Source organism: Beta vulgaris, chromosome 6, assembly GCF_026745355.1.
Source record: "Beta vulgaris subsp. vulgaris cultivar EL10 chromosome 6, EL10.2, whole genome shotgun sequence".
NCBI classification, from domain to species: domain Eukaryota; kingdom Viridiplantae; phylum Streptophyta; class Magnoliopsida; order Caryophyllales; family Amaranthaceae; genus Beta; species Beta vulgaris.
In genome coordinates, this window is record NC_079207.1 from 9,805,200 (window position 1) to 9,822,528 (window position 17,329).

At 34.9% G+C, this 17,329-nt stretch overlaps 1 protein-coding gene across 1 annotated transcript; it reads right to left on the reverse strand.

The window, feature by feature from the left end:
• Positions 1-998: 998 nt before the first annotated feature.
• LOC104895568 (patatin-like protein 1) lies at positions 999-15,679 on the reverse strand. Its single transcript, XM_057396017.1, has 8 exons — positions 15,654-15,679; positions 8,243-8,348; positions 7,923-8,107; positions 5,924-6,110; positions 5,257-5,418; positions 4,342-4,644; positions 2,583-2,758; positions 999-1,254 (listed from the first exon to the last, which is right to left on the reverse strand). Exons 1-8 carry the CDS (start codon positions 15,677-15,679, stop codon positions 1,188-1,190), a joined length of 1,212 nt encoding a protein of 403 aa, XP_057252000.1. The 3' UTR covers positions 999-1,187.
• Between the last annotated feature and the right edge of the window lie 1,650 nt (positions 15,680-17,329).

Genomic DNA, 17,329 nt, shown 5'->3' on the forward strand with positions numbered 1-17,329 from the left:
ACCTAGGAAATTTAAGGAGTAAACATGGAGTAGGTGGATAGTGGATGTCAAATTAGGATAGCACAAACACCCATATACTCTTAGATGATCACTTTGAAAAGCTTTATTTCGATGGGCGTTCAAATTGATTTCTAACAAAAGAATGGAAATCAATGAGGGCTTGATAGGTTCGAATTTTGTAGACAAGGGGGACAATCCACACACAATGAATAAAATCATCAATAAGAACAAGATAATATTTATTGTTTGAACTACTACAAATAGGAGAGGTCCATAAACCAGCATGAATAATATTAAAACAAGTATTAGCAGCACTGGTTGATACAAATAGGTGGCCGAGTGGTAGGAAAGTAGGATCGAAGGAAAAAATAATCTTTAAGATTAGTATAGCTTTGATACCAGGCTATATTTGCGTAAACTTCCTTGATTGGAGTGTTTTTATTGATCATATTTTATAGGTTACATTCTAAAGGATATCCCAATAATAGTAGAAAACCTAACTAGAGTAGAATTGTTATTCTACCAAAACTATATCCAAACGCAAAATATAATCCTAGTATATTTCATATTCTATTAAGAATTACTAGCACCTGATACTAGAGTAAATGAATGGGATTGATAGCGTGGGAGAATTAAGCATGGAGTAGGGAAATGAGTTAGAGTGGCGGAGGAAATTAAACTCACTTGTATTGATTATTTCGCACTTTCATGTGATTATATATTCCTCCTTTTATTGATCGTAGATAGATTTTAACGGTTAGTTTCTCTTCTTGTATAGTTATCCCTAGATTTAGAAAGTGATCTCTTGTATATATAGGAGTGGCACTGTAGTTATCGTTCAATAAAGAAAAACAACAAATACTTACAGAGTAAATAGAGAGAAATTGATGCACAAACTATTTATTTTTAGCTTATTGATTAAAAGAGAAATTCCGTAGATTAAAATGCAATGACTTAGCTGTAAAAATAAATGAGTTACATGGATAAATATTCCACGCCCATAGGCCATATCTACGCATACTAAAATTCATTAAATATTACAGATTTTGTGAGAGCTACATGGTTTGACAAATTTATTTATCATAAATCGAGCGTAAGTTTTTTTCCAGATCATGATGTATTGTATACATATATATATACTATATAATCATAGTATCCATTGAAACATGGGTTTAAAAAATGTGATATTAGTCACTTCGGTTCGTCCGATATTGTTCGCGTCTGCTCTTTTCCTCGGTAAGGAGTTTCGCGAACCTGTCAATTGGACAAACATGTATTCAGTACTAACAAAGAGTGAAATAATTTTATGATTTTCTTATTTTTGAAAGTTTAAATCATATACCGCTAATTTTTAATAGGAGTAATTTGAATTGACTTTTGAATTTGCATAATTTTAATTCTTAATATATCTTTTTATCTATTCGTAAAAGTTTTTTGAATGTTGATATTATAGGATATACATTAATACGAATCTCATAAAATATTTATATAAAATTAATATTTGTTTTATTTATATATTTACTTTTACTGTTTAGGTAGGTAAGATGAAACACCCTACTGAACTGATACCTCTTGCAAAGTAGCAGGTTTGCCCAGTCAGTTTTGTAGGTTAGAATAACGTGGTCAATGTAGGACATGTTTGGTGTAACTTTTGACATACTTTTTATGTAGTTAAGATAGCTTTTAGTCTTTGAAAAGTTGTTTAAATATTCCTTATAGTAGCTTTTGGATGTAACTTTTAGATATCTTTTAGCTTTTGAGTAGTCTTGGTCAAAATCTAAGATGATTAAGCTTTTCGGTAGCATTTATCAAAAGTTGCCAAATTTAAATATTATTTACATGTTAAAATTTCGTCAATAACTATTATTACCAAACACTTTAGACAACTAGTTTCATAACTAAAAGTTAGAAACTACCTAGGCATCTAAAAGCTCACAAACTCATAGCTAAAAGCTTACAACTAACAATTTACATGTTAAAATTTTGTTGTTCCCTAAACTCGTATCATTTGGTTAAGTTTGGTTATCTACTTTCCAGTTTAGGTTCAGGTTTTGTTGCAATGTTGTTTTGTAATATGACGTTTTATTAATATATATAATCGCTAGTTTGTGTTAAAAAAAAAACAATTACTTTTATTTGTCGAACAAACCCTTAATAATTTAAACAATTTGTATTATGTGCACCGGGTGTATAATAAATTAATTGTCACATCAGTTCACTTTAAGCTTAAATGGGTCACTTTTCAAATCAATATGGGTCAATTTTAAATAAAAGGTAACTTTTAATCTTAAATGAGTCACTTCTATATAAGTAAAGTGACCTATTTATGGCAAATAGTTAACCTCGTCTGACAGGTAACTTATTACCATATATATGTCACTTTTATATAAGTGACTCATATAGAGCAAAAAGTTACCTACATTATACAATAAATTACTCTACACTCGTCTCGGCATCTCATGTAAGAAAGTAAAGTGTTAAAAGTATTAGAAAACAAGCATTAGTATTAAACATAAACATAAGCATTTTATTGACAAGCAATGAGCGTGATTCTTTATGAATGATTTATTTAAATCAAGTACCTAATTAAGGCTTCCTCATTGGTCCCTCCATTAGGGATAGGTTGATATCTACCCGTATCGAAATTAATCCTGGATACTGGCTTTTTCAAGAGTGCCTTTCCAATTGTGACAAGATTTGCCAAATTCTCTGTGGTTGCCACATCGACTGATGCTGATACTCCCTTTAGTGTATCATCCTGCAATATAATTTGCATTTACAGATTTAGGGTAGCTTGATTTATGAGAGTAATATATTTAATTAACTATATCATATTTATCAATTTTGTTTAATAAAGTAAAAAATAAATAACTAAACTTATGCACAAGATATATAAGTTACACTTATATAAAGCGTGCTCAACTCGCTAAAATTTATCAAACCAACCACATATTAAATGTCGAGTTAAATCACACCACATTTAAAAGGTTAGACATGAGTTAATTAGTCATTTGTCATATCATTTATTTCCTTTTTTAATCAAGCAAATGTTTTTATCTAACAAATCTATATCATTAAGGCCTAATTAAAGACCTCAAATCTTGAAAAAGTGATCACCACATAATAGACAAATATATAACTCGTGGTTAGATGTTCTTGGACACTCTTAAAAGACGTATTCTTGGACCTTTTTGAAATAATATATTTTTATATTTTTTTGAAATAAAAATCTATAGATATATTAACCTCAAAATGGTTCATAGTTTATACGGTTGCAGACTTGCAATTGAGATTTAGTTTCAAACTAGAAATCCAACCACAAATTGCAATTTATTTAGGAAAAATTGATTATAAATAATCCGACCTTTAGGTGGTCCGCTTAAAATAGGCACACCTTTCGATTGACTAAGCATAATCTCGCCTTTAGGGGTTATCTCTCTACCCCGAGTTTCCCCACCAATTACACCAACCACCATCCTCACTGTGTAACCTCCCTTCATTACCACCATTACCAAAGTCCAAAACCAAGCATCGCCCCCTGCCACACCCTTATTGCCACCATTAGTGAAACTAGCTCTAACTATTTAAAACTGGATAACTCTCAGATTACTAGATCAAGAAAGACAATTGAGCATTATTATAAGCATAAGAAACTTTCATTAGAGGAAATTACAATAAGGTATCTCCCCAAAAGTTGCAAAGTTAAAGAAACATTGGTAATCGAACATAAATCAAAAAGAAAATGAAAGAAACCAGTGGATTTAACTTAGACAAAAGAGCTTAGAAAAAATGATAAACCTAGAGGGCAGCCGGCAGCAGTGAAGAGGGAAGGCGAGTGGAGTGGAAGGGTTGATGTGGTGTTGTAGGGAGTTGGGTGTCTGGCTTGTAGTGGGCTTCGGGATGAAGGCTCCGTGCGAGGCAGACCTAGACCTGGGCATCAGGGCATGGGCTTGTTCACGGGCTCGGCCCGCGGGTTTGGGGAAATGGCGGGTTGGGCCTGAAATTTCAAGATTTTGTCCACGGACTGGGCTCGTGGCTCCTGCGAGCTGGCCCGTGTTTTATGTTGTTTTTTTAGACTTTTGACAGTTTTAGGCTAAAAAACAAAGGAAATGAGTGTTCGGTTCGCGAGCCATCTAGGCAGGCTCGTGACGGTGCGAGCCTGAAATAAAAATTCTTGACCGTGTGATAGGCCCGCAGCCACGGGCCTGACCGGTCCCAAATTACCATTGAAACCAAAAATCCTTGGTAAAATGAGCGCGTAACACTCATCTTATCAACCTTTAACAGAAGTATATATATACGTACATAAACATCCAAATCCGTATAATAAAAGTAACTTACTTGGATGCGAAGATAATTGTCAAGAGAACCATATGCTTGAAAGGCCACAGAATTGTGGAAATCGACCATATCAGCCTTTGATTGATTAAAAGCATCAAGTAGTGGAGTATTACCATTGTCAAATAACCATGAAATAATTCCCCACTTTGCTGCGCTTTTAGCATTATAGAGCTGCTCTACCTTGTCGGATCCAGTCCCTAACGATATCACCAGCAACCGTTCACGATCCGTGGCCTTTATCGGGAAGAAATTCGGGTTGCTCTTCACTATTTGTTTTGTCACTTCGCTTATTGCCACTAATGACTGTACTTATACAGTGAAATTACATTTAATTAGTGGGTAATGTTGATGAAACTTATCGTATATTTTGAATAGCAGTTGTTAAGGTTTTATGAATATACGGAAACTTTTCGATCTTTCTCATTAAATACTAGAGAATATATATGTCCTAATATCATAAAACCTTAAATACTTTAGAGATAGGAATATAATACAAAGACACCTATGCAGTGAATATATATTTTTCCATTTGTTTTGGGAAGATCGAAGAAGTTGATAGTAAATTGACTGGAATTAATAGAATTAATCGACTAAGTAAAAGTTTGAAACATCTCACTTTGATATTTATCTTGATATGAAAATTTAATGATTGACTCGAACATACATTATTAGATGTATCAAACGAAGTTTTTAGATGGATTTGCAATTTCTTTTGTAGGATGACATTTGGAATATGTCTGAAAATTAAAATTTAATAAAAAAATAAGTACATTATATCGAACAAATGTTTGAATTACTTTTTATTAGATAATTTAATTGATGATTCATAATTTTTATTAAGAATGATTAATTCCTAATCAAATTAAATTTAGGGATGGAGAGAAAATCCAAACATGGATGAAGAAATAATCTTACAGGATTATTGGCAGCAATACCACCATCAATGAGGTTGAATTCTTTGACATTGCCCTGATCATCTTTGTTTTCAAAATGATGCGCTGGTAGGAACGTTGGAGCTGCAGACGTGCCTATGCATATGTCTGACAGCAACACGTCCAATTCTTTAGCAACTGGGACCTAGATCATTATAATCATTAATTATTGATTAGTTTTCTTGATCAATTTCATAATCTATCAATGTAGTAGTATGAAATTACTTAACCAGCACATAAACTATGTATTATCATCTCCAAATTCAGCAAAGTTGACTTTTTTTCTATTATTTGACATGTGAAATTATGTGCATAAAAAAGTCAATATTGGAATCATGTTATCTTTTAAATTGATCAAGTGTATTATATGACACAAAAGAAGATATATACTAATTCTGTTTTTTTAAATACAACATATGATTATTTTAATCTACTCACCAAAAAGGTAAATGTTCCATCTAAAAAAATAGAGGAAGTATATTCTTCTAAAAGAGGTAGTTCTAATAAGTGATAACTATGATTCCTCTACTTATTTTTTTTCTTGACAAATCACTATAAATGCTATTTGAATGCTAGTATTTGCTAATGAATAAGATAACCAAGGGTACAATAATAATGTACTTCAATAAATTGGAAATTCAACAACATACCATATAAGTAGAAAAGAGAACAGGCTGAAGATTCTTGATATCAAAAGTTGGGATAACCACATTAGTCAACGCTTGATGCAACCTTCTTTGTCCGAGCAATTCCTTTACTAGATTGTGAAGGTACTTTCCATCGTATTTCGGCCCGCTTAGCAGCTTCATTAGAGTCCCTATTGAACCAAATATCCCACTACAACTCCAACACAAATAATCACGCGATCTTCGGTTATTAATTATCATTAGTATCATTAATTATTACTATTATTATTAATAATTTATGATTATTAATATTACTCCCTCCGTCCCAAAATATAGTTCCCATTTCTATTTTGGGTGTCCCAAAATATAGTTCTCATTTCCATATTCGTTTTCACATTTTTCCATAATTTGTCTAGAAAAAACGTGTCCCATCATTTATTTGCTTCTTGAATTTTGTTTTTTCCTTTGTTTATTCAACAAAAATGTTACAATTAATGCTCTTTCACCAATTATTTTCCATTCTCTCTCCTAAAATCATCTTTTCCCATACAACATTTATTTAAATAAACAAAAAAATTTACTATCCCTCTTAGATTCTACTCCCTCCGTCCCATAATATAAGTCCCCTTTCCTTTTGAAGTGTCCCAAAATATAAGTCTTGTTTCTATTTTCAATCAATAATTATACCCAAAATACCCTCATGAAAATAATTTAACTCCCAAAAAGTCCAAATAATTTCAGCTTCCAATGCACCATTATTAATGATAAAGTAGAATCTCATAGCCCATTAAACTCCTCTACACATTAAACCATGCAATATTAATGTTAAGTTTTTATTTTTTTGTTAAAAAGAAAAAAATAATATAAGTGTTTCCCAATAAAAATGAATCTTTTTATTTAAATAAAACAAGATTCTAGTTTACCTTAATTCCCGTGTAAAAACAGAATCAGGACTTATATTATGGGACGGAGGGAGTACTTGCATAAATTACCGTAAAAAAAGAGAAATGGGAACTATATTTTGGGACGGAGGGAGTATTTATTTATAACTATCATTTAAAAATATCCAAAATACTATTATTATTCATTATTATTACTTATCATTATAATAATTATTTAATATTCATATTATTATTGTTTAAATATTATTTATATATTTATTACATTCAATTTAATTCAATTTAATTTAATTCAATTAAATTAAATTAAATTTAATTCAATTCAATTAAATTAAATTCAATTCAGTTCAGCTCCAATCAGTTCAGTTCAAATTAGTTCAGTTCAGCTGTTTTATGCTGAAGAGAACATGCCCTTCCTGTTCTTTAACTTTTCTCTTTTATCATCTTTTCTTTTTTATATCTAATCATCATTTCATTATCTTGAATGCTACCAATCTCTCTTAATTTAGCTCTAATTTTAATACTTTTTTTTTTTGTGATATAACGATTATTCTCCTTTTGTTTCAAATAAATTCAATAATTTGACTTTCTACGGTATTGTTATATTAAGTTTGACCAAGCTTGTTTCCAAATACTTGATAAAAAATATTACTATGTAAAATTGTGAATTTGTCTCTATTTTCGTTTACCAAATTTATGTCCAACTTTTAAAAAAAAAAATTATGAACATATAAATGAAGATATCAAATGTTAGTGTCGCATATGTTAATGGATGTACTAGTCAAATCTGTTGAATTTACTAAAAATAGAGATAACATTAAAATATCGATATAATTAAGGTATATCTAATACATGATTCAAATAATATAAAGTTTAGTTTTCTTATTGTTAAAACTAAACTTCTTATATGTTAATATGGTCATTGTAATTTATTTCCTTGGTTTAATTAGGACCCTTCCAAATTCAAAATCTTACATTCGCGCCTGCTATAGAAAATAATTAATAGTTGAGACCTATAAGAGACCATGGCCCATAATTGGAACTCGAGCGTTAATAGTTCCAAGCATATCCTCTCTAATTTACCAATCCTGATATACATAGATGATAAATTTGATTTATTTAATTACCTTGGTTGGCGGAAGATCTTCGGACTATGCTCAAGATAAAAAGGAGTAATCTCCTTGGCGGCGTAGAGTGGCCGAGTTTTGTCGTTAGGGGCGGTTAACATGGCAGTTATGAGGCCACCAGTGCTCGTTCCGGCAATAACATCAAAATAATCAGCCAATCTTGCTTCCTCACCATCTAACTTCTGTTGTGATTATGAACATGCACGCAATATTATAGTAAGGCATGCATAATAATACATGATTTCTTACGTCAAATCATTTAACAAGAGTACTATAAATGATCGTATATCATCATTATTTCTTAATTATGTACGTACCTGGAGTTGTGATTCAAGGAATTCAAGCATAACTGCAGGGATTATTCCCCTAATGCCTCCCCCATCAATACTTAAAATTGTTATGAGATTACCATGATTAGGGGGTCTAGGGCTAACAGGGTTACCGAGAGAATTAGAATTCTCCATGTTTTATTTCTTTGGATTGTAATGTGTTTTCTTGATGATGGGAGAATAAGATGATAATTAATGTAGGTGGATTGCATGTATATATAGACTATAGTATTAAAGAACCTGTGATTAAATATTATGGCTTGCTTGCTTGGTTGCAGAAGTGATGTAGCTAACGATTTGAAAGGAGTGAAATGCATATTTTATAACGAAATTATAAAATAAAATGAGATAAGATTTTTTTTAAAAACATAAACTTGACTTGACTGGCTATTAGTTTATCTAGCATAAATTTATTTGAATGAAGAATTCCTCCAACTTCGTTCTAAGTCTTCTAGCCATAATCAAAAAAACGTTTAAGCACGTATGCCACTAATTTTTCAAATATAAAACTCATTTCAGTTCCATCTTATTCATATTTATATTCATTAGACTTATAAGTTATATCGATCTAATGAACTTACTAGCTAATAATACAGTTGTTATTGGCTAATGGCCAACTTATTACTTAGCTAATTAACAGGGTCATTGAGCTCCGTCATTGGAAGCTACTAAGAAACCTTTATAAATTATTGTCCTTCTATGAACAGGAGTACTCATGAACCATGATAACCAACTATAAACTTATTGTAAATTAGTCGAGAACTAAGCAATAATGTCCCCTACATTTATCTCTGCAAGAGGGACATGTAGACTTTTTTTTACAACGGAAAATTTTGCATTAATTAAAAGAAGAATTACATACTAAAAATGTTACATTCATACTAAAAACAAAGAAACTAAACTGAGCTTTACTAGCTCTTACATTACAATTACAATAACATAAATAACTTAAACTTGGAGAAAACTACTGGTATGTTGTTGGAAAATTGTGATATAACTTTTCTGTTCGTGGTTGACAAACGCTATAACAATGATAAAACCTGTGGGACGAGTGGACTAGTTTCACAATGGGAGGAACGGAGAACAAGCGAGATTTGGAACTTGCAATATGATCAATCCCTGTTATCTTCTATCACATGGGATTCTTGGATCGGGATTCCAGGAATAGTCACCTTCCTTTGCGACTCAATACCCTCTTGAGTGGGCATTGCAGGCTTATCCCTTGAGAAGAAGAAGTTCAACTTAGTTGACGCGCTATAAACTCAATTGACGAATTGGGGAGCCACCTTCATATATCTTTTTGTCAAGGCAATGATTGATAAGATTATTATTACCAAGCTTACTGAAATTTAACCATTATTAGATCTCGAACAATCATCCGATTTCCAAAATCGGAGAAAACAAACCCAGCCATGAAACCTTTTGCCACAAACTTCCACGCTCAATTCCATAAAACAAAAATAGAAACCTAATCAACCACACAAATCAGGCCCAACACCTTGAAGACAAGGACTACCTCCATCAATTAACAAAATTATCAAGCAGATTGAGTGAGTAGGCAACTTACTCATACTAACCCAACCAAGAACTGAACCTCGTAATGCTAGAGAAATAAATAACAAGAGTCGACACTCAGGTGGCAGAAAGGATAACAACTCGATAACGGGGAAGGGGAAGCCGACAAACACGGTCGGGGAATGGGGAGACGCACTAAGACACTGAACAGGGACCGGGGAAAGGGATACACACTAAAACAAGGACTACAAAACCCTAAGGGGAGGCGAAAGAATCTCGAATTCAGACGGGGGATCAGGGAAGGGGAGCCTAAACCTAAAACTTCAAACACCAAAAACCAGGGTATGGGGAGGGGAACTAAACCTAAATTAAATATGGTGACAAACTACAAAGACCACGGAGGGAAATTGTCGGGAACGCAATGTATGAAGCTGCTACGAAAACCTAGATTACCTCGTGGTGGGTGACGTGACTGCGGGGAGGGGGAAGGGGATGACTCCAAAAGTTGGGTAAAAGTTGTGATAGAAATAAAATGATAATAATATTACACTATAAATAAGATCTTATAATATATTGCATAATAATAAATTACAAAGTAATAATATAATAGTAATAATATATTTTATAAAATATAAGACTTGTAAATGAAATCAGATCAGAAAAAATAAGTTCAGATCAGATCAGATAAGTTCAGATCAGAAAATTTCAGGTGAACTAAACATAGTAATTTAGTGTGGTGGTAATACTCCTAATTTAGTGTTTTATGTTTTCTCGTTATTGTACGCCTGTATTCCTGTAAAGATGTATGTACGTCAAAGTGGGGATGCTAATACTCCATAAACCACATTAGCTTCTGAAATTTTTGTATACTCCATTGAGTTTCTTCTTTTTGACCTTATCTAACACCAGGTTGTGGAGTATATATAGAATTTTGAAACAAAATATAGGGTTAGGGGTATTTAAATATGAATATTTCCCTTAATAGTGTAATGGCTAAAATCATAATTAACCTAATAGCAATTTATAAATTGTTGTCCCTAAAATCTAACCTAATGACGATCTATAAATTGCTGTCTACAGTAAAGGAGTATACATTAACATTTTTTTTAGGGTCCCCACTGGGAAAATAGTAAGATGAAAGATTTTGCCAGATCGGCACCTCTCGCAAGTTAATCCAGTCTGGGTTTGTAGGCAAATACTTTGAGATTGGGGGATGGTAAGGGGAAACCCTATCCCAAAGTGTCTCTAGTGAGGATCGAACCCCCAACTTTGAGGTTGGAAGGTTCTTTCCTTACCATGTTGGAACATTTATAGTGTAATGGATTTTATAAGTTCATATAATTCTATACTAGAAGAGGATGAGGTCTAGTATGCTAAGATTAGAAGACACAAAACATGTGAAACATCAATCAAGCGAAACAGAAAGTTCGTCACTGGTCGCGACCAACGCACTGTCGCGGCTCGCGACGTGCGTACTGTTTATTCGGAGCGTGAAATTTTGCGTGAACGGTTTGTAGCCGTTGTATTGTGTACATTATCCTTTTAATGACGATTGGGATTCTTAATTATTTTAAGAAAAAATATTTTATAAAAGAATTTCGAAAGCAAAAGGATTTTTAATAAAGAAAATAAAGAAAAAGAAAAAAGGAAAACGGATTTATGATAAAAGGTGCGTGATTACTAGTTGACTTTTAAGAATTCATATCTTATAAGGATTGAAAAGAAAAATCGGCTTTTATAAAAGATTATCTTATAAGGGATAAGGATAAAGTTAAAGTTATAAAAAGATAAAGATTGTTTTCTTAAAGGAAAAAGTTGTATCCCTTAATCTTAGGAGTAAAAGATAATCATAACTTAGAGAAGGATTTTCAATCAAAATATATGCTATAAAAGGGATTGAAACTCAGTTTCATAACTCATATTTTCAGAGAAAATAATCGGAGATTTGGGGAGCTGAAAACTGTTTCCTAAGGCACAGAGTATAGCATAGAGTTCTAATCAGCCTAGGTTTCTGAACAACGATTGTAACGATCCTCTATTTGCTTGAATAAGAAGCACGCTTTTTGAGGAATCATTCTTTCCATAATTTCCATCATTATATAGAGTAGCAACACTTAGGGTTAAGTGTTGGGGAGCACTACTAGAGTTAGTAGTGGGGAATGCGTATTGTATTAAGAGTTTGATATTTTAAGGATTCAAATTAATAAAAGAGTTTATTTGTGTGGACGTAGATCTCAGATGTGAGATTGAACCACGTTATTTCTGGTGTTTCATAATTGATTTCATATTGAGTTACGTTTTAGTTTTCGCAAAAATACAAATCGGAGAATTCCGAGCGAATAGCACATTACCATAACAGAGTTTTTGCGAAAAGTGATCAAATTTAGTCACTCAATTCAACCCTCTTCTTGAGTGTCACCTTGTGTTCCAACATTAATTATATCAACCTGAATAACTGTGATATCCTTAACATAGTGAGATTGTGTCTGTTTTTTCTTTGTTTATACTTGTTGTCAAAAAAACGAAGGGAGAAACTAATACCTTGAAGTCTACATTTTAATTAAATTTCATACCCTTCTATTTCTTTTTCCTTTTCGAATTAAATATTTTTCCTCAGCCCCCCTCAACAACATTTCGATTGGTTACTTATTGTTTAGGTCTGTGTTGGAACAAGAGTTTCGCAAAGGCAGAAATAGATAACTTTCAAGGCTGTGTCGTGATAGGAGATCACTGACTTGAAAGCAATTACGGCCCGACAATGGTGGTTATCGATCTTGGCCGGAATGCTCCCCAAGGTTTACACAGCAGCTAAGAATGCCACCACTAGCAAACTGAGCTTTAGAGAATAGCACGAAAACCCAGGAATAGAGAAGAGAAGGGAAGAGAGAAGAGTGTTTGTTTTTGTGTGTGTTTGACTGAACAGAAGGCACTGATTTTATAGGGAAAAATCAGGCCAAAAACGGAATTAATTGGGCGGATAATTAGGGATTGCCATGAATAATGTAACGGTCAAAACGTTACAGAATTCCAATAGCCACACACGCATAGCTCCCGGGTCCAAAACTTTAGTTAAGTTAAGTTTATTCCCCAAAGCCCAAGCCCAAGGCCCATGGCCCATGGCCCTGGCCCGGTCCGGGAGGGCGGCGCGCGCGCGCGTGTGATTGCAAGCCCAAACCAAACATATCATCCAACCACAAAAGCATCTCTAGTCACAACTCAATAGATGGAAGGAGGGAGGAAATATATAAACATGAAGAAATTCCCTCCCACAAGCAATGTGGGACAAGCAAAAAAGAACCAAGGCTTTTCCAAGCCTTAACTCCAACAATCCCCCACAAAGGCTCTGAAAAGCAAAAGAAATTCCTGGGTAAGGAAAGGGAAGTACTTAAGCACCAATATCTTTCGATTTGAATTGATGCATAGTGAAATGAGGGCAACAACTACTATCTAGTGAGTGAATTACTCTTGAACTCACCAGAGTTCCGTTGAGACCCCCACAACACATACCTACCTTAAGATCGTGCAATCTCCGCGATACATCACAAGCGCTTTATAGCCATGCGCATTCCTTGGGTCTAATAAGTGCTCTAGAAAGACAGCCCAGTCTTTCATAGAAGGCGGCTTAACCTCCACACTTACGTAGGTAGTCCATCAAGTGTTTCTCAATAACACCACCCCGAGGGATATGGAACTATTAAGAGCAAAATGCTCAACCTCTCAATGTATATCCATCAAGTGCGTCTCAGAAGCACCACCAATAGGCTATGGATAAAAGCACTACCATGTGTCATAGGGATGGGAAATGTAGTGCAAGTTAAGATTTCATGGCTTCGTTTGACCCAAACGGGTATCCACCATAAGATCTCAACTAATGGGCTTTAGCCCCATCCCCCTCGACGACTCTAGGACAACTCTCCTAGATAACCCCTTAGTAAAGGGGTCTGCAAGATTTCTTTCGGACCTCACATAGTCCAAAGAAATCACCCCATTTTTCAGGAGTTGTTTGACGACTCCATGTCTGATCCGTATGTGTCTCTTCTTACCATTGTAGACACTGTTCTTAGCAACACCAATGGCTGCTTGAGAATCACAGTGAAGAGAGACAGGTGCACCTGTCCTCCCCTAAAGGAACATCAGACAACAAGTTTCTCAACCATTCAGCTTCTTGCCCTGCCAACTCGAGGGCAATGAACTCAGACTCCATGGTGGAACGTGCTATACAAGTCTGTTTCGAAGACTTCCACGATATAGCACCACCACCAAGGGTAAACACATAGCCACTAGTTGAACTAATCTCATCATTACCAGATACCCAGTTTGCATCACAAAATCCTTCAAGAACAGCAGGAAATTTAGAATAGTGCAAACAAAAATCAACAGTTCCTTTTAGGTATCTGAGAAGACGATGAAGAGCACTCCAGTGTTCATTACTAGGGTTATGTGTATATCTACTAAGTCTACTCACTGCATAAGCTATGTCAGGTCGAGTACAGTTCATGAGGTACATCAAACTACCTATGATTTTCGCATATTCACTTTGAGAGACACTTTCACCTAAGTTCTTGGTCAAATGAATACTAGAATCATAGGGAGAACTCACTGGAACAACATCAAAGGAATTAAACTTTTTAAGCACCTTTTCCACATAATGAGACTGGCTAAGGGAAATGCGACCGGAGACTCTCTTAAGTCTGACTCCTAAAATCACATCAGCTTCCCCAAATCTTTCATCTCAAATTTTGAAGACAGAAAAGTTTAGTATCATTAACCACCTTTAAGTTGTTACCAAAAATCAGCATGTCATCCACATAAAGACATATAATCACACAATCTGATCCTATCAATTTTGAATAAACACAAGAATCAGAGTTGTTTACAATGAAACCATTTGACACAACAGTACTATCAAATTTTTCATACCATTGTTTTGGTGCTTGTTTGAGACCATATAAGGACTTCCTCAATTGCACACTTTATCTTCTTGACCTAGCACCACGAAACCCTCAGGTTGAGACATGTAAATCTCCTCCTCTAAGTCACCATTCAGGAAAGCAGTCTTAACATCCATCTGATGTATAACTAAGTCATGAATAGCAGCAAGAGCAAGCAGGGTCCTAATGGTGCTATCTTAGTCACAGGAGAATAAGTGTCAAAGTAATCTAGTCCTTTCCTCTGAGTGAAGCCCCTGATGACAAGCCTAGCTTTAAACCTCTCAATAGTTCCATCAGGTCTCAACTTCTTTTTAAAGATCCATTTACTATCTATGGTCTTCGATCCCTTAGGTAAGTCAGTCAACTCCCAAGTAGAGTTAGACACTATGGAATCTAACTCGCTCTTAATGGCCTCTTTCCAAAAACTGGCATCCACAGATCTCATTGCCTCATCAAAGGTCTTTGGGTCCTCTTCTATCATGAAAGCATAAACTAGTTCATCACTCAACAAGTCAACACAAGAACTTTCAGATAGAAAAGCAGTAACAAAATCAGAACCGAAGTCTTTTGCTACTCTAGGTCTCTTACTTCTCCTAGGCTCATCTACGACAGAAGAACTACTAGCATGCATGTCAACTGAACTACTACTCAAAGTCAAATCAAAGGAATATCACTAGTAGGTAGAACAAATCATGCGTAGAACAAGTAGATAAATCAACAGCAGGAGAAGAACAAGAAGGCACAGATGCAACATCACCTTTTTTCAAAGGAAAAACATGTTCAAAAAACTCAGCATCTCTGTACTCACAGATAACCTATCACTCAAAGACATGAATCTATAATGCAGCATGAGCATAACCAATGAATACACATCAAAAGTCTTAGGTCCTATGTTTGACTTTTATAGTCAGGAAGCCCAACTTTGGCTAGACAGCCCCACACTCTTAGGAAACTCAAGTTTGGAGGATAACCCTTCCATAGCTCATAAGGGGTCTTATCTAACTTTTTGTGAGGAACTCGGTTAAGAACATGACAAGCTGAAAGAACAGCTTCCCCCCACATTTCATCAGGCAACCCAGAACTTACAAGCATAGCATTCATCATATTTTTCAAGGACCTATTTTTCCTTTCAGCTATACCATTTTGTTGGGGTACATAAGGAGCACTAAGTTCATGAATGATTCCCAATTTCTCACAATGGTCATTCCAAGAGAAGTTCTCATATTCTCTACCCCTATCAGACCTAACCCTCTTGATTTTCCTATCAAGTTGGTTTTCTACCTCGGCCTTATACTTCAAAAAAGCTTCCCCTGCCTCACTTTTGGTCTTAAGAAGGTATAACTTAGTGAACCTCGAGTAATCATCAACAAAGGAAATATACCAGAATTTTCCTCCTCTACTTCTAGTGTTCTGAAAGTCAGCTAAGTCTGTATGAACCAATTCTAGAAGTTGGGTGGTCCTTTGAGTCACGGTTTTGCAAGGTTTCTTGTAAATTTTGCTTCAACACAAACAGGACACTTAGAAAACTCGGTTGAGGACAGATTAGGAATCAATTCTAAGGTCCTTAGTCTCTTAATAGAAGCAACATTCACATGTCCTAATCTACCATGCCATAAATTTAAAGACTCAGCAATATAAGCAGAACCACAAACAGTTTTATTAATAGCAGATACAGAAGAAGCAACATTTAAAATAAACAAACCCCCACTCAGATACCCTTTCCCCACAAATTCCCCCACGAGTCATTACAACCTTGTCAGCCTCAAAAACAATTTTCAAACCAGCTTTGTTTAACAAGGCACCAGACACTAGGTTACGACGCATAGTAGGAACATACAAGACATTTGAAAGGGAGAGGGTTTTTCCAGAGGTAAGTTTTAGAGTGACCTTTCCATGTCCAAGCACTCCAGCAGTTGCTGCATTCCCCATGTAGACGCACTCACCTTCTGTTGCATCCTGGAAGTCATGGAGCAGCTCCTTGTTCGAACAGAAATGCCTTGAAGCCCCGGTGTCCAGAATCCAGTCAGAACGATTTTCGACCAGATTTGCTTCAACACCACAGCAGCAATAACATCATCCGAAACAGCAAGGTTAGCTTGAGGAGTTTCTTTTTGGACAGAACCTTGGCGTTGAGGACATTGGTAAGCCTTATGATCAGGCTTTCCACACACATAGCACACAAAGGTCCTCTTTTGAATCTTACCACTTGGTTTGTTCACTTTTCCTTGCTTCTTACCCTTGTTGAATACCTTCTTGCCCTTACCCTTGAACTTATCAGAACTTGGCGCAGCAACAGATTCCACCAGATTAGCTTTGGAAACATTGACAAGAGCCGAGTCCTGATTATCTTTGATCGGTTGGCCTCTTCAATCCTCATATGGCTGATCAGTTCCTGAAGAGACAGGAACTCTTTCCTATGCTTCAGATTGTTACGGAACTCCCTCCAGGAAGGAGGAAATTTTTCCAGCAGAACATTAGCCTGGAAAACCTCACAGATTTTCATGTCCTCATTTAGAACATCAGCACATAAATTCTCGTAGACATGAACTTGGTCCATGACAGGTTTGTCATCAACCATTTGGAAAGACAGCCACTTTCCTACAACATATTTCTGTTTCCCAGCATCATC

Excerpts from the sequence above, each read along its gene's own strand:
- LOC104895568 (XM_057396017.1), bottom strand. The coding sequence starts at position 15,679 with ATGGAAGGGTTATCCTCCAAACTTGA. Across the intron at positions 8,349-15,653 it reads GGGTTATCCTCCAAACTTGA|ACCCCCTAATCATGGTAATC; the intron begins GTTTCCTAAGAG and ends TGTTAGCCCTAG. Across the intron at positions 2,759-4,341 it reads ACAATTATCTTCGCATCCAA|GATGATACACTAAAGGGAGT; the intron begins GTAAGTTACTTT and ends ATTATATTGCAG.